The sequence below is a fragment of the Bombina bombina genome, chromosome 2 (genome assembly GCF_027579735.1).
Source record: "Bombina bombina isolate aBomBom1 chromosome 2, aBomBom1.pri, whole genome shotgun sequence".
Lineage (NCBI taxonomy): Eukaryota > Metazoa > Chordata > Amphibia > Anura > Bombinatoridae > Bombina > Bombina bombina.
In genome coordinates this window covers 350008030-350030183 of record NC_069500.1, presented here as the reverse complement: position 1 = coordinate 350030183, position 22154 = coordinate 350008030, and the positions used below count along the sequence as shown (strand labels likewise).

General features: G+C 40.5%; 1 protein-coding gene across 1 annotated transcript in view; it reads left to right on the top strand.

The window, feature by feature from the left end:
- RAD9B (RAD9 checkpoint clamp component B) overlaps positions 1-22154 on the top strand; it is a 260697-nt gene that overhangs the window by 173791 nt on the left and 64752 nt on the right. The window contains exons 8-10 of the mRNA XM_053699759.1: positions 13694-13758; positions 13882-13995; positions 18522-18723. Of these exons, the coding sequence (XP_053555734.1) occupies positions 13694-13758; positions 13882-13995; positions 18522-18723 (381 nt within the window). The remainder of the gene's footprint in view (positions 1-13693; positions 13759-13881; positions 13996-18521; positions 18724-22154) is intronic.

Sequence of the window (22154 nt, the reverse complement as noted above, 5' to 3'; positions counted from 1 at the left end):
GTTGACGAGTTTTACTGCCTGCTTCCATCACTCAAGTCCATGTCAGGAGTGATGCTACAAGACTGTCAAACTTGAGAGGCTGTGTTTCTGTTCCACGGCATAGATTCCGGTAACATTGTTTCATTTTTTATTTTTATTGGATTTATCTGATACAAGATTATCCGATGATGAAGACGCCTCTGATACTTCAGAGGATGCTCTTTCTGGGTCGGAATCTGCTGCCTCTAAGCCTCAAGCTGCGGAGGAACCAGACTTTAGATTTAGGATTGAACATTTACAATTTCTGCTAAAGGAAGTTTTGGCTATGTTGGAGGTTCCAGAGCCTAAATTGCCTGAGAAACCTTTGATTCCTAAATTAGATAAGGTCTACGAAGACAGGGTTGTACCACAGACGTTCCCGTAAAGATGGCGAACATTAAGAATGAATGGGAATGAATTGGATCTTCTTTTTCCCCTTCTTCTTCCTTTAAAAAATTGTTCCCGGTTCCGGACTATCAATTGGAGTTGTGGGGTTCCATCCCCAAGGTGCATGGCACTATCTACATGCTTGCTAAACGCACTACTATCCTGCTTGAGGATAGTTCATCGTTTAAAGAGCCCATGGATAATTAAATAGAAACTCTGTTAAGAAAGATGTTTCAACATACAGGATATTTGTTTCAACCGGCAGCGGCTGTTGTTGCAGTTGCTGGAGCGACTACCTACTGGTGCGAGGTTGATCAAGGTGGAGGGTCCCCTCAATGTGATCCAAGAAAGAATTAAGGCCTTAAGGGTGGCTAATTCTTTTCTTTGTGATGCAAATATGCAAATTATTCGCCTGAATGCCAAGGCTTCAGGTTTTTCTGTTCAAGCCAGTAGGGCACTCTGGCTGAAGTCCTGGTCTGCGGACATGACTTCGAAGTCAAGACTTCTTTCCCTCCCATTTAAGGGAAAGATTCTATTTGGTCCAGGCCTGGACTCAATTATCTCCATGGTTACTGGAGGCAAAGGTGCCTTTTTACAGCAGGATAAGAGGAACAAACCTAAGGGACAAGGTCCTAATTTTCGTTACTTTCGTTCGGATAAATCCCAACATCAGCAACCCTTCCGTAAAGCCTGGCAATCCAAGGGGACTTGGAAGCCGGCTCAGTCCTGGAATAAATCCAAGCAGAGCAAGAAGCCCGCTGAGACAAAGTCGGCATGAAGGGGTGGCCCCCGATCCGACTCTGGATCCTGTAGGGGGCAGACTGTCACTCTTTTTGGAAGCTTGGTTTGGGGACGTGCAAGACCCGTGGGTCCTGGAGGTCATCGCTCAGGGATACAGGATAGGCTTCAAGTCTCATCCACCCAGGGTAGATTCCTCTTGTCAAACCTGTCTTCAAGGCCAGAATAGAGAGAGGCTTTTCTAGGGTGCATGAGGGATCTCTACTCCCTGGGAGTCATTGTCCCGGTACCTCTTGCAGAAAGAGGTCTGGGATACTACTCAAACCTTTTTGTGGTCCCAAAGAAGGAGGGAACTTTCCGCCCGATTCTGGACCTAAAGTGCAAAACAAATTTTTATCTGTCCCCTCGTTCAAGATGGAGACAAAAATGTCCATCCTTCCCTTAGTTCAGGAAGGACAGTTCATGACCTTGATAGATCTGAAGGATGCATACCTTCATGTTTCAAAACACAAGAAACACTTCAAGTTCCTAAGGTTTACGTTCCTGGACCAGCACTTCCAGTTTATTGCACTTCTGTTTGGTCTAGCTACTGCTTCAAGAGTTTTTATGAAGGTTCTAGGGGCTCTGCTTGCAGTGGCCAGAACCAGAGGTATAGCAGTAGGGCCATATTTGGACGATATTCTGGTTCAAGCACCATCCTGTCGCCTGGCAGAAGACCATTCAAAAGCTCTTCTAATTCTTCTTCGATCTCATGGATGGAACATTAACTTAGAAAAGAGTTCTCTTATTCCCAGTACAAGGGTGGAACTCCTAGGTACTATAATAGATTCCATATCCATGAGGATATTTCTTACAGACCAGAGACGTTACAAGCTAGCTTTCACTTGTCTTGCCTTACAGACCTCCTTAAGACCCTCTGTGGCTCGGTGTATCGAGGTGATTGGTCTCATGGTATCCAGCATGGACATCATTCCTTTCGCCAGATTCCATCTCAGACCACTTCAGCTGTGCATGCTGAGACAGTGGAATGGCGATCATTCGGATCTGTCTCAACAGATTTCTCTGGACAACTGGTCGAGAGAATCGCTCTCCTGGTGGCTCTGTCCAGATCACCTATCCCAAGGGACATTGTTCTTGAGACCATCCTGGGAGATTTTGACTACGGACACAAGTCTCTCAGGTTGGGGAGCTGTTTGGGGTGCCAGGAATGCACAGGGCCTATGGACTCCAGATTTCAGCCCTGTTTTGCTGCACACGAGGCTTGCAGAGCTTCCTGATGTGCAATCCTTTGTTAAGGCTCTGATCAGGATCAGACCTGTGTTCAGATCTAATGCTCCACCTTGGAGTTTGAATCTTGTTTTTAAGTTTTTGCAATGGGCTCCGTGTGAGCCTTTGCATTCGGTTGACATTAAATTGTTGTCCTGGAAGGTTCTCTTTCTATTGGCTATTGCATTGGCACGTAGAGTTTCTGAAATGGCTGCTTTGCAATGTGAGCCTCCTTATCTGGTGTTCCACACTGATAATGCTGTCCTACGTACCCGTTTGGGTTTTCTTCCTAAGGTGGTGTCTGATCGTAACATCAATCAGGAGATTGTGGTTCCTTCCTTGTGTCCTAATCCTTCTTCTTCGAAGGAATGTTTACTTCATAATCTGGATGTGTTTTAAGCTTTGAAGTTTGATATTCAAGCTACTAAGGATTTTAGACAAACTTCTTCCTTGTTTGTTATCTACTCTGGGAAGTGCAAGGGTCTGATGACTTCTTCGACTTCCTTATCTTTTTGGTTGAGGAGTGTTATACGCTTAGCTTATAAATCAGCGAGACCTCCTCAGAGGATTACGGCTCATTCTACTAGAGCGGTGGCTTCCTCTTGGGCCTTTAAAAACGAGGCCTCTGTGGATCAGATTTGTAAGGCGGCTATCTAGTCCTCCTTACATACTTTTTTCAAAATTCTACAAATTTTACGTTTTTGCTTCGGCTGAAGCAGTTTTTGGAGAAAGGTTTTGCAGGCTGTGGTGCCCTCTGATTACGGTCCACCTTTCTTTTACCCCTCCCATTATTATTCAGTATCCTCTAGAGCTTGGGTATAGTTTTCCCAACAGTAAGGAATGATGCAGTGGAGTCTCCTCATATTAAGAAGGAAAACATAAATTATGCTTACCTGATAATTTTGTTTACTTCTGTATGAGGAGAGTCCATGGCCCCCACCGTGTACTCCAATGGGCGGACCAAAATTTGTTTTCTCTTCCGGCACCATTTATACCCTGATATTTCTCCTATTGTTCCTTGTTCCCTTGGTAGAATGACTGGGATATGAGGGAAGTAGGGGGGAGTATTTAAGCCTTTGGCTGGGGTGTCTTTGCCTCCTCCTGGTGGCCAGGTTCAGTATTTCCCAACAGTAAGGAATGATGCTGTGGACTCTCCTCATACAGAAGGAAATAAAATTATCAGGTAAGCCTAACTTATGTTTTTTTTCTAACAAGGGATACCAAGAGAACAAAGCACATTTGAAAATGTGTCTTAAAATGACATGCTCTATCTGAATCATGCATGGTAGTGTGACAAGCAAGCCTCAAAATAGATACATATCAATACTATTGAATGTATTGTATCAATATATGAATAAATAGGGGAATGTAACAATGTTATATGTAATTTTAACTCAGTGTTTAGGGTTTTGCAGTGGATATTAAACTGCTTTCTTGAAAAGTGTTATTTCTTTTGGCTATCTCTTGTGCTAGAAGAGTTTCAGAATAATCTGCTCTTTCTTGTGATCCTCCTTAATTGATTTTTCATCAGGATAAGACAGTTTTAAGGACTTATTTTGGCCTAATGTTGTGTCTTCAGACAAATTTAGCAGAGAGATTGCTTTTCCTTCCTTGTGTCCTAATCCCAAGAAAGCTTCAGAGAGATCTTTGTAAAATCTGGATGTTGTTAGGGCATTTAAATATTACATTGATGCTACTAAGGACTTTTGACAAACTTGTAGTTTGTTCATTCACTTTTCTTGTCCTAGGAAAGGACAGAAAGTTTCTGCTGTTTCTTTGGCCTCTTGGTGCAATCTTTTAATTCACAAGACTTACTTGGAAGTGGGTCAGCTTCCACCGCAGCAGGTTACTGTTCGTTCTAGTAGGTCAGTTGCCACTTCCTGGGCCTTCAAGAATAAGGCTTCAGTTGACCAGATTTGCAAGGCAGCTACTTGATCTTCTTTGCATACTTTTACAAAATTCTACCTTTTTATGTTTTTGCTTCTTCTGAGGCAGCCTTTGGTAGGAAGGTTCTTCAGGCAGTTGTCTCAGTTTAATTTGTTTTTTAATGTTTTTGGGGTTGTAGATTTAATTTCTCAGTGAAAAAAATATATTTTAAACCCCTCCCTTTATGTTATTATGTTATTACTTATGGACTCCACAGCTTGGTTATTAGTTCCCAGGAGTAATGGAGGATTGACTCTTACCACTTGTATGAAAAAACATAATTTATGCTTACATGATAAATTATTTTCTTTCATGGCGGTGAAAGTCCACAAGACACCACCCTGTGTTTTCTAGTTTTTTTTGCCACATCTTTTTTCCCTGCTCCTTTTATGGCTCTTATTCCTTTTTCTTACCTCACTTTGCTTGGCTATATTGTCAGGTTAAAGGTGAGTGACATTGTGGGCTATGTATATGTATATATATATATATATATATATATATATATATATATATATATATATATATATATATCATATAGATTCATATTTCATTTATATGAAATAAAACTTTGGATAAAAGTTCTGACACAGATTTTTTTTACTCAGACCTGCTGCTGTCCAGATACTCACTGACCAGGACTTCTAAGAAATCAGGATGTAATGCATTTGCTCCCAAAACAGACAAATAGTCACAATTCAATATACAGACTTAGTTGTCTCAAATGGTCAGGAGGTCACTTCAAAAGAGCCTTATCACACTGTATATTCTCAGATTTGATCTCCAAATGGAATCAACTCTCAGAACCAGATCATAGCAGCCCTGTGGTGAGGGAGACATAAGTCTACGATTACAATGATATATATTCAGAATCCCAAGAAATAGCTAAATCACACTTGCATAATGTAAACAAATGACAAGACAAGAGAAACTTGAAAATTCTTTCAATACATATCTCTGTCTAGGAAAGACATTTGGCGAGCAAATGGAAACCTAAGTTTATATGAAATAACTTGTGTCTAATTTTAAGATATTTAATATACATCAGAATGTAGGATGTACCAATGTGTATATAAGTTCTAGATTGGGCTCTGAGATGACTGATACATACCCATATAATTTGTACTATGATTTATACCATAATTATGTTTTTATACACTAAAACATTATTAAAAAATGTACTCAGATAATGGAATATAGTTATATCAGATGGATTTAATTACAACATAATTATACTCACATGTATGGGTATGATATAAAAATGACTAGAAAGTGTAACAAAATATATCAGAATGATATTAAATGATGTGATACTGTTAAAAACAATTTATTAATATAATATACTAATGAAAATATTATTAAAATCCCTTTATCTCCAAATATAAAGATGGTTCTCAAATTCATCCCTTGAGACATGACCTAAATAGGGAATTGTATGGCAACATACATTAAAATATGTGTATTGGGGGAGCCAGCCACCAAAGAGATCAGACATGTTTCCCTGAGGCTCTCTCTTATAACTCTAAACTAGTTAATTATACTGAGATTTCCTTGCTCAAACAGGGATCATATTCTTCTACAGCTTTGTGGACAAGTGTCCTTAGTAAGACCCTCAAAGAAGGCACATTTAGACACGTCTTTATAGCTGTTTCAGTGGAATAGCGCTCCAGCATGAAGAGGCCTAATGGCAGTAATTGGCCCCCATATCTCTAAGACTCTACCTAACGTTCCTTTTGAGCGGAGACAACAACAGGAAAGCTCTTATCCCTTTCTCTGCATAATGGATCAAGGAGAGTTATTGAGCTGAGGATCGCTTCACTGACCTCCTTCTGCCTAGTGGCCGACAATTGAGCCGTAATCGCATGTACACAGAACCTGGACAGATAAGGCACGTATTCAAAGCGTGAACACCTACAGAGCTCATCACCCCTGGGACATTACCCAGCTATGGGAGAACTACATATATTAGTAAAATCCCTCCTATGGGACTTGTAGGTCAAAATAGACTATCAATTTGCGGACCTTGCCTCGCTCTGCAAAGTACGCAACTGCGGCACTTTCCTTATGGATGAGACTGTACATCTTACGGATGGCATATCTTCCACCTCCTCATCAGATCACAAAATTCTGTCCAGGAATAAGAAGCAACAATGGTCCCTTAGCGCCCCACCATACGATGCAGCTGAGTACGACCAGCAACCTCACCGATCTACAACAGCCAAACTCATCCCAACTGAGCCCTCTGCTGATGCCGGGAGTGATGCGGCCGGACTCCCTGGCTCAAGAGGAGTATCGATATTTCTGATCGGTTCTCTTGACAGACGTGCACAGCATCCTGGAATGGTCCCCTCTATCCCTAGAACTAGAGGTCAGTACATAAAGAAGCCTGAGAACCATAGAGATGGGGCACACCAGACACGTATACAGCTTCGCACGCCACACTGGCAAACCTCCCGGAGACGATTATCACATCCTTGGATTCCGGCAATAGGGCCTATTAGACGGCAACTAGATGCCCCGCTGAAAGTGCAACTGATTGCAGACAAACCTTTACCTTCCACAGATACTGGTATAGGCTGGTTGTTCATAGCTGAGGGGGCTCTACTTTTCCCGTTAATACCACATAGACTAGGCATAGGTTAACCACCTGACCTACCATGGGGATACGCTGAACGCATAGCTTATCGATCCGCAGCATTCTTCCCCCCTGAAGCCCATGTAGTACACTGTGACAGTAACTGCTCCCTCACATAGAAATAAACACTTGTCTTATCTGGAGCATGCAACAATCCCATCTCTCAGGACTCTAACTAGATGTCTCACGAACATTGGCCAGTGTCCAGATAGCCTCCTCACAAGCTACAGCAGGCCACTGTCCTATTCTCAACATGGAGACTTTGATCAGACTGGGTATGCACTTTGGGATCCCTAGCCATTAGTTACTAGATGGTTTCTACCCCGGATGATGGCCTTTGGGCCTGATGCATGTGAACCCATAGCTCTGGACATTATAATATTCCCCCTGTGATGTTGACTACACGGCAGTAGTCTTTCTAGTGTACTTTTTTTTCACTTTAACCTCCCTTAGTCATACAAATGGATATATAGAGACTAGGTTTTTCATGTGTATATAAGTCTGGATTTATACCAGTATAGTACTATTTCCTTACAGGCTTGAGAGAATCGTCAACCATACAAGAGAGCTTGTGTGTGTATCTGCATCTTTGCAAACCCTTTGTTGTTTTATGTATATTTTTGCAGATTTTATAGGCAAATATCTTAATCTCCTCATAGTTTATGCTTGTAATCATCCAACTTAGTCATTATTTACGGGTTCATGAATGAGCATATATACCCAACCATTACGAATATGCTCTTAACTGGCTCAAAGGTTTATCCTCGCATTATTGGGAGAGTATGCTGTGCTAGTTCAGGGTTACATAAATACCATTACTTATTTTGAGGAGGGCTTCTGATAATGCTACATACCAATTAGAACCTCTATACGGATGGCTTCTTTAATACTCTTATTTTGTGTCTAAACTTAGTGCTCAGTTAGTGGTCGAGATAGGACGACTTATTTTGTATAAATATGCTTAGTGGCACACCCTCTCTATGCTACTAGGTCTTACACAACACTAATTAGCGTCACAATGATCAAGATGCTCCAATAAATACTATTGAACTAGCACAGGACCTGCTCAAAGTGCAACAGGTTGAGCAGATACAACTAGCGGTTTCTCTCTTTCCAAATACGCGCAAAATAGTACCATAAGGGTTAAAACAATATATTAGCGTTCTTTATGCGTGTCCTATATTAGTGATTGAAGTATGGAGAGGATAGTCTGGCCCCACATTTTCAGTATACAATATCACTTTCACCCTCTATATGCCACACTTAGATGACATTAGCGTTGTATGGGGTATATACCTTTAGCTACCTAATACTGCATCATCCCAAGGTCTAGGTATTTTGCTCTTTATAACATAGTTACCCTTTAATTGTTATGACACTGGGGTTATAAGTTATATACTTCCTCATTCAATGTGCCTTAATCCTTCTCTTGGGATAGTTCAAGTTTTGCCTCTAGTAGCCTATATTATTATTTATATTCAGCTTAACAAGAGAAGGTGAGAACCAAATGTGATGATTCATATCAATACTAACTAATCCACCCTAATGATAACTTATGATATGTAATACAAATAACAGAGAGGCTTTTATTTGCTGAGTCCCTTTGGGACATACTCAGTTCAATTAAAGGGACAGTCTACCATAGTATTGTTATTGTTTTGAAAGATAGATAATCCCTTTACTACCCTTTCCCCAGTTTTGCATAACCAACACAGTTATATTAATATACTTTTTACCTCTGTGATTACCTTGTATCTAAGAACCTTCTTCCAGCCCCCTGATCACATGACTGTGACTGTTTATTATCTACTAGTACTAAAGCCCGTGTACACGGGCCATTTTTTGTAGTACAGCGGTCCCACCCCTTGCTCTCTCCCCCCTCTCTTTTGCTCTCTCTTCCCCCCTCTCTTTTGCTTTCTCTCCCCCCTCTCTTTTGCTTTCTCTCCCCCCTCTCCTTTGCTCTCTCTCCCCTCTTTTGCTTTCTCTCCCCCCTATCCTTTGCTCTCTCTCTCCCCTCTTTTGCTTTCTCTCCCCCCTCTCCTTTGCTTGCTCTCTCCCCTCTTTTGCTCTCTCTCTCCCCTCTTTTGCTCTCTCTCTCCCCTCTTTTGCTCCCCCCCCCTCTTTGGCTCTCTCCCCTCTTTGGCTCTCTCCCCTCTTTTGCTCTCTCTCTCCCCCCTCTTTGGCTCCCCCTCCCTTTGTCTCTCTCCCCCCCTTTGTCTCTCTCCCCCCCCTTTGTCTCTCCCCCCCCCTTTGTCTCTCTCTCCCCCCACCCCTTTGTCTCTCTCCCCCCCCCCCTTTGTCTCTCCCCCCCCCTTTGTCTCTCCCCCCCCTTTGTCTCTCCCCCCCCTTTGTCTCTCCCCCCCCTTTGTCTCTCTCCCCCCCCTTTGTCTCTCTTCCCCCCCCTTTGTCTCTCTTCCCCCCCCCTTTGTCTCTCTTCCCCCCCCTTTGTGTCTCTTCCCCCCCTTTGTCTCTCTTCCCCCCCCTTTGTCTCTCTTCCCCCCCCTTTGTCTCTCTCCCCCCCTTTGTCTCTCCCCCCCCCCTTTGTCTCTCTTCCCCCCCTTTGTCTCTCTTCCCCCCCCCTTTGTCTCTCCCCCCCCTTTGTCTCTCCCCCCCCCCTTTGTCTCTCCCCCCCTTGTCTCTCTTCCCCCCCTTTGTCTCTCTTCCCCCCCCTTTGTCTCTCCCCCCCTTTGTCTCTCTTCCCCCCCCTTTGTCTCTCTCCCCCCCCCTTTGTCTCTCTTCCCCCCCCTTTGTCTCTCTTCCCCCCCTTTGTCTCTCTTCCCCCCCTTTGTCTCTCTTCCCCCCCCCCCTTTGTCTCTCTTCCCCCCCCCTTTGTCTCTCTCCCCCCCCCCCTTTGTCTCTCTTCCCCCCCCTTTGTCTCTCTCCCCCCCCCTTTGTCTCTCTTCCCCCCCCTTTGTCTCTCTTCCCCCCCTTTGTCTCTCCCCCCCCTTTGTCTCTCTTCCCCCCCCTTTGTCTCTCTTCCCCCCCCCTTTGTCTCTCTTCCCCCCCCTTTGTCTCTCTTCCCCCCCCCTTTGTCTCTCTCCCCCCCCCTTTGTCTCTCCCCCCCCCTTTGTCTCTCTTCCCCCCCCTTTGTCTCTCTTCCCCCCCCCTTTGTCTCTCCCCCCCCCTTTGTCTCTCCCCCCCTTTGTCTCTCCCCCCCTTGTCTCTCTTCCCCCCCCTTTGTCTCTCTTCCCCCCCCTTTGTCTCTCCCCCCCCTTTGTCTCTCTTCCCCCCCCTTTGTCTCTCTCCCCCCCCCCTTTGTCTCTCTTCCCCCCCCCCTTTGTCTCTCTTCCCCCCCTTTGTCTCTCTTCCCCCCCTTTGTCTCTCTTCCCCCCCCCTTTGTCTCTCTTCCCCCCCCTTTGTCTCTCTTCCCCCCCCCTTTGTCTCTCTTCCCCCCCCCTTTGTCTCTCTCCCCCCCCCTTTGTCTCTCTTCCCCCCCCTTTGTCTCTCTTCCCCCCCCTTTGTCTCTCCCCCCCCCCCTTTGTCTCTCTTCCCCCCCCCTTTGTCTCTCTTCCCCCCCCCTTTGTCTCTCTTCCCCCCCCTTTGTCTCTATTCCCCCCCCCCTTTGTCTCTCTCGCCCCCTCTCCTGCTCCCTCTCTGGCTCTGTGTTCACATCGCGGGACCCCGCCCGGCCACGCCCCTCGCGACGCCCGGCCACGCCCCTCGCAACGCCCGGCCACGCCCCCATCGCAACGCTCCCATCGGCCACAAACAGCTGTGAGGTCTGGGGAGCGCGTGGCCGCTTCTCACGCAGCAGACCTCACAGCTGTTTGTGTACCTCGCGCTCCCTATCTCACAGCTGCTTGTATGCTGTGTACCTCGCGCTCCCTATCTCAAGGCCAAGTGTTTGTCTCTACTGCGGCCTTGGCCTTTTATAATATAGGATTGTCTTAAATTGTCTTAATTTTTGTGCTAAATCTTAAATAACCCCCTGTGCCTGAACACAGTGTTATCTATATGGCCCACGTGTACTTTCTGTCTCTTTGTGTTAAAAAGAGATTTAAAAAGCATATGATAAGAGGCAGCCCTATGTTTAGTTTAAACTAAGAACACCAAGAGAAAAAAGCAAATTTGATGATAAAAGTAAATTGGTTTGGAAAGTTGATTAAAATTAAAAATCCTATCTGAATAATGAAAGTTTAATTTATACTAGACTGTCCCTTTAAATAGTCGATATAAAAATGACCCAATATTTTTTTTAAACTAGGAAATTATTTAGTATTAGATTGGGTTGGGTTTCTCACAGCGCCTCCTCTATATCCTACTAGCTCCCCATAAAAAGCAAGACACCTAGTTTGATTTCAAATTTAAAACGGTATATGAAAAAATCTAGTGAGCGCCTCACAGTGGGCAGGGATATTCTTGAATGACACTTATACTGATTGAGGTGATTTCATACAAATTTAATAGTGCATACACAATAACAATTAAACATAAATTAACTGTGTTAAAATTACTCAACACAAAGATACCTATATTCTCATACAATCATAAATACAAAAACATTCATGGATCCATGAGTACAATAAAAAAGAGATTTAAAAAGCATGTGATAAGAGGCAGCCCTATGTTTAGTTTAAACTAAGAACACCAAGAGAAAAAAGCAAATTTGATGATAAAAGTAAATTGGTTTGGAAAGTTGATTAAAATTAAAAATCCTATCTGAATAATGAAAGTTTAATTTATACTAGACTGTCCCTTTAAATAGTCGATATAAAAATGACCCAATATTTTTTTTTAAACTAGGAAATTATTTAGTATTAAATGAACACTAAAAATATTTGAGAAACATTAAAAATATTTTACTAATAAAACTCCATATTCCAGGTACTGTGCCCCCCGGTGGCCAAAACTGAGTAATGCAGCCAAAGGTATTTAATTGTGAGGGAATTCAATGACCAAGTGGCCTATGAGAGCTATCCAAACCCTAAGGGGCCTATCTATCAAGCTCCGAAAGGAGCTTGACGGCCTGTGTTTCTGGCGAGTCTTCAGACTCGCCAGAAACAAAAGTTATGGAGCAGCGGTCACAAAGACCGCTGCTCCATAACCCTGTCCGCCTGCTCTGAGCAGGCGGACAGGAATCGCAACAATTCAACCCGATCGAGTACGATCGGGTTGATTGACACCCCCTGCTGGCGGCCTTGTGAGCTGCTGGTGCAATGTTAACTGCGGAGAGCACTGTCGGATCAGGTCCGCAAGACATTTCTTAAATAGGCCTCTATGAGTGTTTTCATTGGATGATTCAAGAATGGGAGGAGGAGTTATGTCCGAGACAAAAGACTCCACACTATATAGCTTGCTTTATATTTTAATATTGTATATAACCGATCATATATATCTGGTCATAATCAATATCCTATTCACTGCATGAATATAGTCACTGTATTTATAATGTTCACATATCAGAATTTAGGAACATATAATTAAATATTAATTTTTAATAATAATTTTATTGTCATTAATTTCTGAATATCTCAACAGTATTATTCTGGAGTACACTACAGAGATTATATAAAATGTTACTGGGGTGTACTGCTATGATTCTACTATATTAATTGGAGGTATTTCTGACGATAATTTTATTATTGTTATTGATTATTAATATTCATAATTCCATTAAATATACTAACAATATGTTAGACTGAAGTATGTGTGAGGTGGGAGGGGTTTTATAGGGCTCTTGGGGTTTTGGAATCTTTGCCTCCTTCTAGTGGTAGTGAAGAGTAATTCCCAGAAGTAATGGATCATGGACTCTCACCAACATGAAAGAAATTAATTTATCAGTTATGCATAAATTATGTTTTTAATCCTCAGGTTTTTTCTACTTCATAACTTAGATGTAGTAAGGCCTTGAAATGTTATCTTTCCAAGCGACAGAAAGCTACTGCAATCACCTTAGCATCTTGGTTTATGCTTTGATTCACATAGCATACATAGTAGCAGGGAATTCTCCTTCTGAATGCATTACTGTTCATCAACCAGATCAGTGCTCTCCTCTTGGGTTTTTAGAAACAAAGCTTGCTTTGAATAGATTTACAAGGCATCTACTTAGTCATCTTTATATACCTGTACCAAATTCCACCATTTTCCTCTTCCTTTGGTGGGAAAGTTCTGCAGGCTGCAGGGCCTATTTAGTACCTCTACCTGCCTTAACTGATTTTTCTTCCCTATGTCATGGTGGTCTCATGGACTTAACAGCTTGGGTATAGGATCCCACGTGGGATAGCTTGTGGACTCTCACCATCTTATGAAATAAAAAAAATGTATGCTTACCTTATAAATTATTTTCTTTCATGATGGTGAGCGTCCTTAAGATCCGCCCTTGTTTTTCCATAACGGTTAGCGGCAGTATTAGTTTGCACTTCTTTTACCCTGCTTTTCTTATTTTCACCTTTCTCTTGGCCGTATTTATGACTAAGGAAACAGGGGAAAGTGGGAGGGATTAAAGCTCTGTTGTGTGGGGGGTTTGCCTCTTCCTGTAGGACTAGACTTTAATCCCTCACGTCGCTCTCAACACCATAAAAGAAATAAATTTATCAGGTAAGCATACATTTAGTTTTTTTAATAGTGCCCTTATGAAATGAATGAAAATTAGACTCAGTATTACTGTCTTTTATGTTTTAAGCTACGTTTATTTATCTATAGGTGTTTAAAATACTAAAATTCATAAGTTTATATGTATTATTGGTTGTAAACACTGGATATATATATTTATTTTTTATTTTTTAGGGTCTATTGGCACTTGCAGAGGCAACCAACAATCACATTTCAGTATACTTTAGTAAACCGGGAAAGTAGGTTTTATGCATCAAGATTCTAATTATATTTTGCAAGTGTAATATTGTTTTCTACCATTTTTTTATTTTCTATAACTGAACTGCGTAACATTATATATAACTCATATAATCCACTTCTAGACCGGTTGCATTTAGCATTGATGACAAGCTTCTTGAAGCAAATTTTATTCTTGCAACATTATCAGAATCAGAAAGTAAAGCAGTTTCTCAAAGTTCACTACGTTTATCCCTTAGGTAAGACCTGTTATAACTACATATCTTTTTTATAACACATCTGTTGTTCATGATACATTTTATTGTGTTTCAGTGACTATAGTAGTGAAAATATTTGCTGAAATATGATCTCATTGCTTCTTATGTTACTCTGCGACAATTATCACTTTACAATGTTTATCATAGTGCTAGAATGTATGTTTAGCAGTTATAAAATGAGAAAACACAAGTTATAACAGATATTTTGGCTACCTGTGACACTTTCCTGGCTAAAAATAGTGTTTTGTTGCAAGGTAAAGGACTTTCTTTAACAGTGAGGTGCAAGGCTATTTTGCTGCTTATTTACATGGAGCCCTATATACCAACTGCTGCCTGATTCATGTTATGTTGAGTATTTAATCACTGAGGATTACAATATTTGCTTTTTCAATCTGAAACTCGGTTATTTCTAGTATATCAGATAATATAACTTAAAAGTTCTATATAAACACTAGCCACTGTGACTTTACATAGAAGTGACAGCTGCTGTCATTGATTTCTATATCCAGCACCTTTATGTTTACTACTAGTTTAAGTTTCACATAAGTCATAATGTGAGGGTGCACCTAGTCATATATTCAGCCCATGTATAATCTTTTTTTTTTTCTTTATTATTTCATATGGTAACTACACTTTAACCTCCTTGATACAGATGTGTTAATTTATAGCAAGATGGTTGCAAACACCCTGTAATGAGGCTAGTATAACTATACTTTTTGTAAACCAGTTGTTATAACTTAGAGCTTTATATGTACAATAGCTGTTGTGCTTATACTTATAAGTGGCGGCTGGTGACATTTGTTTCTTTATTAGACTGTAGTTTTTACGCATTCTGATATACTATATGTCATTGTGCTTACTTGTATTGTTGGATACTTCACTTATAATTGTGATGTTTTGCTTTTAATTAGAATAAAAATAATTTGGAAAAAAAATAAATAGTATGTTTGTGGTACTTGCACTGAGAACAAAAAAAAGTTCCCTTGCATATATTATGTTTTGTATTGTAAAAATAAAAACAGTTTATGGTTTCTGATTTGCATAGCATAAACATATGGTAGGTCCGATTATTCAGAAATACAGTAAGGAAAGTAAAAACATTTGTAAAGAAAAATATATATCGGCTAGATTACGAGTTTTGCGGTAAGCTGAAAAAGCAACTACCTATTAACCCCTAAACGGAGGCCCTCCCGCATCGCAAACACTATAATAACATTTTTAACCCCTAATCTGCCGCTCCGGACATCGCCGCCATTATAATAAACATATTAACCCCTAAACCGCCGCACTCCCACCTTGTAAACACTAGTTAAATATTATTAACCCCTAATCTGCCTCCCCTAACGTTGCCGCCACATACATTATACTTATTAACCCCTAATCTTCCACTCTGGACATCGCCCCAACCTACATTATATTTATTAACCCCTAATCTGTTGCCCCCAACATCGCCGCCACCTACCTACATTTATTAACCCCTAATCTGCCGTCCCCAATGTCGCCGCCACTATATTAAATTTATTAACCCCTAAATCTAAGTCTAACCCTAACACCCCCTAACTTAAATATAATTTAAATAATTCTAAATAAATATTACTATCATTAACTAAATTTTTCCTATTTAAAACTAAATACTTACCTATAAAATAAACCCTAAGATAGCTACAATATAACTAATAGTTACATTGTAGCTAGCTTAGGGTTTATTTTTATTTTACAGGCAAGTTTGTATTTATTTTAACTAGGTAGAATAGTTATTAAATAGTTATTAACTATTTAATAACTACCTAGCTAAAATAAATACAAATTTACCTGTAGAATAAAACCTAACCTAAGTTACAATAACACCTAACACTACACTATAATTAAATAAATTCCCTACATTAAATACAATTAAATAAATTAAATTAAATTAGCTAAATCACAAAAAATACACTAAATTAGAGAAAATAAAAAACAAATTACAATATGTTTAAACTAATTACACCTAATCTAATAGCCCTATCAACATAAAAAATAAAAAACCCAAAATAAAAATAAAAACATAGCCTAAACTAAACTATCAATAGCCCTTAAAAGGGCCTTTTGCGGACATTGCCTCAAAGAAATCAGCTCTTTTACCTGTAAAAAAAATACAAACAACACCCCCAACAGTAAAACCCACCACCCACACAACCAACCCCCCAAATAAAAGCCTAACTAAAAAAACCTAAGCTCCCCATTGCCCTGAAAAGGGCATTTGGATGGGCATTGCCCTTAAAAGGGCATTTATCTCTATTGCAGGCCCAAAGCCCTAACCTAAAAAATAAACCCACCCAATACAACCTTAAAAAAATCCTAACACTAACCCCCGAAGATTCACTTACCGGGAGAAGTCGTCATCCAAGCGGCAAGATATCCTCAAGGGAGCCGGCAGAAGTGGTCCTCCAGACAGGCAGAAGTCTTCATCCAGATGGCATCTTCTATCTTCATCCTTTTGGCGCGGAGCGGGTCTATCTTCAAGACATCCGTAATTAAGGTAATTGAGGTAGACAAAATCCTATTGGCTGATTGGATCAGCCAATAGGATTGAGCTCACATTCCATTACCTGATTGGAACAGCCAATAGAATGCAAGCTCAATCCTATTGGCTAATCCAATCAGCCAATAGGATTTTTCTACCTTAATTCCGATTGGCTGATAGAATTCTATCAGCCAATCGGAATCTAAGGGACGCCATCTTGGATGACGTCATTTAAAGGTACTTTTATTCGTCGTTAGTCCGTCGGAAGAAGAGGATGCTCCGCGTCGGATGTCTTAAAGATGGACCCGCTCCTTGCCGGAACGATGAAGATAGAAGATGCCGTCTGGATGAAGACTTCTGCTCGTCTGGAGGACCAATTCTGCCCGTCTGGAGGACCAATTCTGCCCGTCTGGAGGACCACTTCTGCCGGCTTCCTTAAGGACATCTTGCCGCTTGGATGAAGACTTCTCCCGGTAAGTGAATCTTCGGGGGTTAGTGTTAGGATTTTTTTAAGGGTGTATTGGGTGGGTTTATTTTTTAGGTTAGGGATTTGGACCTGCAATAGAGCTAAATGCCCTTTTAAGGGCAATTCCCATCCAAATGCCAATGGGGAGCTTAGGTTTTTTTAGTTAGGCTTTTATTTGGGGGTTGGTTTTGTGGGTGGTGGGTTTTACTGTTGGGGGGGTTGTTTGTATTTATTTTTAAAGGTAAAAGAGCTGATTTCTTTGGGGCAATGCCCAGCAAAAGGCCCTTTTAAGGGCTATTGATAGTTTAGTTTAGGCTAGGGGCTTTTTTTATTTTTTGGGGGGGCTTTATTTATTTTGATAGGGCTATTAGATTATGTGTAATTAGTTTAAATATCTTGTAATTTGTTTTTTATTTTCTGTAATTTAGTGTTTGTTTTTTTGTGATTTAGCTAATTTAATTTATTTAATTGTATTTAATGTAGGGAATTGATTTAATTGTAGTGTAGTGTAAGGTGTTAGTGTAACTTAGGTTAGGTTTTATTTTACAGGTACATTTGTATTTATTTTAGCTAGGTAGTTATTAAATAGTTAATACCTATTTCATAACTATTCTACCTAGTTAAAATAAATACAAACTTGCCTGTAAAATAAAATAAACCCTAAGCTAGATACAATGTAACTATTAGTTATATTGTAGCTAGCTTAGGGTTTATTTTATAGGTAAGTATTTAGTTTTAAATAGGAATAATTTAGGTAATGATAGTAATTTTATTTAGATTTATTTAAATTATATTTAAGTTAGGGAGGGTTAGGGTTAGACTTAGGTTTAGGGGTTAATAAATTTAGAATAGTGGCTGCGACGTTGGAGGTGGCAGATTAGGGGTTAATAAGTGTAGGTAGGTTGCGGCGACATTGGGGACGGCAGTTTAGGGGTTAATAAATATAATTTAGGTGTCGGCGATGTTGGGGGCAGCAGATTAGGGGTTAATAAATATAATGTAGGTGGCGGCGATGTCCAGAGTGGCAGATTAGTGGTAAATAAGTATCATGTAGGTGGCGGCGATGCCGGGGGCGGCCGATTAGGGGTTAATAAGTGTAAGATTAGGGGTGTTTAGACTCAGGGTTCATGTTAGGGTTTTAGATGTAAATTTAGTTTCCTCATAGGAATCAATGGGGCTGCGTTACTGAGATTTACGCTGCTTTTTTGCAGGTGTTAGACTTTTTCTCAGCCGGCTCTCCCCATTGATGTCTATAGGGAAATCGTGCACGAGCATGAATGACCAGCTCACCGCTGACTTAAGCAGCACTGGTATTGGAGTGCGGTATGGAGCTCAATTTTGCTCTACGCTCACTTCTTGCCTTTTAACGCCGGGTTTGTAAAAACCCGTAATACCAGCGCTGTAGGTAAGTAAGCGGTGAGAAAAAAATGCTCGTTAGCACCGCACAGCTTATAACGCAAAACTCGTAATCTAGCCGATAGTTTGTAAATTTGTGTAATCATTACACATTATATATGTTTTTTTTACATAAACCTTTAGGTCAAGTCTTTGTGCTCCTAATATGGATGCAGATAAGGAAAACACAATCCGAGTGTCAACGCAAGAAAACACTGAAGTTTCACAAAATCGAGTAAAAAATATGTGTTCTGCTAGCCCCACATTATTAACAGCCTATAGAAATGCTTCAAACATGTATCAGATGATGGAAGAGGAGCGTCATGAACATTCAGATTATAATAAGGTAATAATCAATTATTATAAGTTAATCTTATACACAAGATAGTTCTTTACTTTACATTTTGTACCTTTACTCCACATGCTCCATTAACAAGCTGAGTTATAAGAATTACCATACATGAAAACAAGAATTTCAACAGCAGAACTTGTTTTACACACAAACACAGCACAGTAGGATCATAACATCTAATCCTCCCACACTGAAACAGCTGTTGTTACAGTACAGATGCCCTGTAACAGTGCCTATATACATAAATATTTATGTGTTATATATGTATGTTTTCATATGTATATATACACATATTAAGTAATTAAGATTGCTGCGCTACTTACCCCCATTGCTGCGCTTAGGTTCTATGCCATGTATGATGGCAAATGCGTGCTGGTATTACAAGTTAGGTGCAATGCGAACGCGTCCTCGCATTCGCATTGCACAGAAACATTGTGCTCACAAGAGCTCACTTCCATAGGCTCTAATAGGAACCTCCTTCTCATGCCGTGAGACACGGCATGAGAACTTGCGCAGAGAAGGGGGTTAAGTCACGCAGCCATGGGCATATAGGCCACTTTTCAATGGCTTTCAGTAAGCTCCCAGTAGTGCATCACTCCACCATCAACAAAGAATATCAAGAGAATGAAACAAGTTAGATAATAGAAGTAAACTGGAAAGTTGTTTAAAACTCTATAATCTATCTGAATTATGAAAGAAAACATTTGGATGTCATGTCCCTTTAAGGGTCAGATTCAGTCTTATTTAACAAGAGAGATTCCTGGTATCCAGACCTTTGTTTAGACCTTGATCATAAGTTTTTCTACCAATTTCTCTCTGTGAAATCCTTAATCTGGTTCAATCCTCTCCATTTCAACCTATGAATGGCTTGGGCATTCAGCATTTATCCTGGAAGGTTCTCTTTATCCTTTCCATTTTTTCAGCCAGGAGAGTTTATGAACTTTCTTCCTTATCTTGTAATCACCCTGTCCTAATTTTTCACCACGATAAGGACATTTTTAATTTTAAACAGGAAAAAAAAGTAGCACACAACTCACACCCCTATATTGCCACTCTCAGGACCTACTCCCTTCCTAGATAGGAAATTTAATGATAAAGAAAATCAACAACTATGAGAGGGCGCAAAACAATCGGCTAGATTACGAGTTTTGCGTAGAGTGAAAAAGCCTCATAACGCTGCTTTTTCACTACCGCTGATATTACGAGTCTTGCAGGTACAGCTGTACCGCACGCTTTTTTGGCCGTAACGCAATGTAACTACCACACCTTTCAAAAAGTCCTTTTTCAATGGGACTTCCATAGCGCAGGTATTACGAGTTTTGCCTGGGAGGCCAAAAAGTGAGCGGTACACCCTATATCGTCAAGATTCGTACCGCTATCTAAAGTCAGTAGTTATGGGTATTACATTACAAATCTGTAGCATAAAATGCATAACTAAACTGTTACAAAGTACACTAACACCTATAAACTACCTATTAACCCCTAAACCGAGGCTCTCCCGTATCGCAAACACTATAATAAATTAATTAACCCCTAATCTGCCGCTCCGGACATCGCCACCACTTAAAAAATTAATAACCCCTAATCTGCCGCTCCGGACATCGCCGCCACTATAATAGACATATGAACCCCTAAACCGCCGCACTCCCGCATCGCAAACACTAGTTAAATATTATTAACCCCTAATCTGCCGCCCCCAACGTCACCGCCGCCACTATACTAAAGTTATTAACCCCTAAACCTAACCCTAAGTCTAACCCTAACACCCCTAACTTTAATATAATTAAAATAAATCTAAATAAAAATTACTATCATTAACTAAATAATTCCTATTTAAAACTAAATACTTGCCTGTAAAATAAACCCTAAGCTAGCTACAATATAACTAATACAGTAGTTACATTGTAGCTATCTTAGGTTTTATTTTTATTTCGCAGGCAAGTTTGTATTTATTTTAACTAGGTAGACTAGTTAGTAAATAGTTATTAACTATTTACTAGCTACCTAGTTAAAATAAATACAAATTTACCTGTAAAATAAAACCTAACCTGTCTTACACTAACACCTAATATTACACTACAATTAAATAAATTACATTAATTAAATACAATTAACTAAATTACAAAAAAATAAACACATAATTACACAAAATAAAAAAAAATCAAATATTTAAACTAATTACACCTAATCTAATAGCCCTATCAAAATAAAAAAGCCCCCCAAAATAAAAAAAAATCCCTAGCCTAAACTAAACTGCCAATAGCCCTTAAAAGGGCCTTTTTGCAGGGCATTGCCCCAAAGAAATCAGCTCTTTTACCTGTAAAAAATACAAACAACCCCCAACAGTAAAACCCACCACCCACACAACCAACCCCCCCAAATAAAATCCTATCTAAAAAACTACGCTCCCCATTGCCCTGAAAAGGGCATTTGGATGGGCATTGCCCTTAAAAGGGCATTTAGCTCTTTTCCATTGCCCAAAGTCCCTAATCTAAAAATAAAACCCACCCAATAAACCCTTAAAAAAAAAACTAACACTAACCCCCGAAGATCCATTTACAGTTTTTGAAGACCGGACATCCATCCTCATCAAGCCGGGAGAAGTCTTCACCCAAGCGGGCAGAAGTCCTCAACGAAGCCGGGAGAAGTCTTCATCCAAGCGGCAAGAAGTGGTCCTCCAGGCGGGCAGAAGTCTTCATCCAGACGGCATCTTCTATCTTCATCCTTCCGATGAGGAACGGCTCCATCTTCAAGACTACAGGCACGGAACATCCTCTTCTGTTGACGGCTACTGAAGAATGAAGGTTCCTTTAAGGGACGTCATACAAGATGGCGTCCCTTGAATTCCAATTGGCTGATACAATTCTATCAGCCAATCGGAATTAAAGTTGAAGAAATCCTATTGGCTGATGCAATCAGCCAATAGGATTGAGCTTCTTTCAAGATGGCGTCCCTTGAATTCCAATTGACTGAGATCACATTTTATTGGCTGATTGTATCAGCCAATAGGATTTTCTCTTGTTAAGTGTATCCAGTCCACGGATCATCCATTACTTATGGGATATTCTCCTTCCCAACAGGAAGTTGCAAGAGTTCACCCATAGCAGAGCTGCTATATAGCTCCTCCCCTAACTGTCATATCCAGTCATTCTCTTGCAACCCTCAACATAGATGGAGGTCGTGAGAGGACTGTGGTGTTTTATACTTAGTTTATTTCTTCAATCAAAAGTTTGTTATTTTTAAATGGCACCGGAGTGTGTTGTTTTTTCTCAGGCAGTATTTGGAAGAAGAATCTGCCTGCGTTTTTCTATGATCTTAGCAGAAGTAACTAAGATCCACTTGCTGTTCTCACACATTCTGAGGAGTGAGGTAACTTCAGAAAGGGAATGGCGTGCAGGTTTTCCTGCAACTAAGGTATGTGCAGT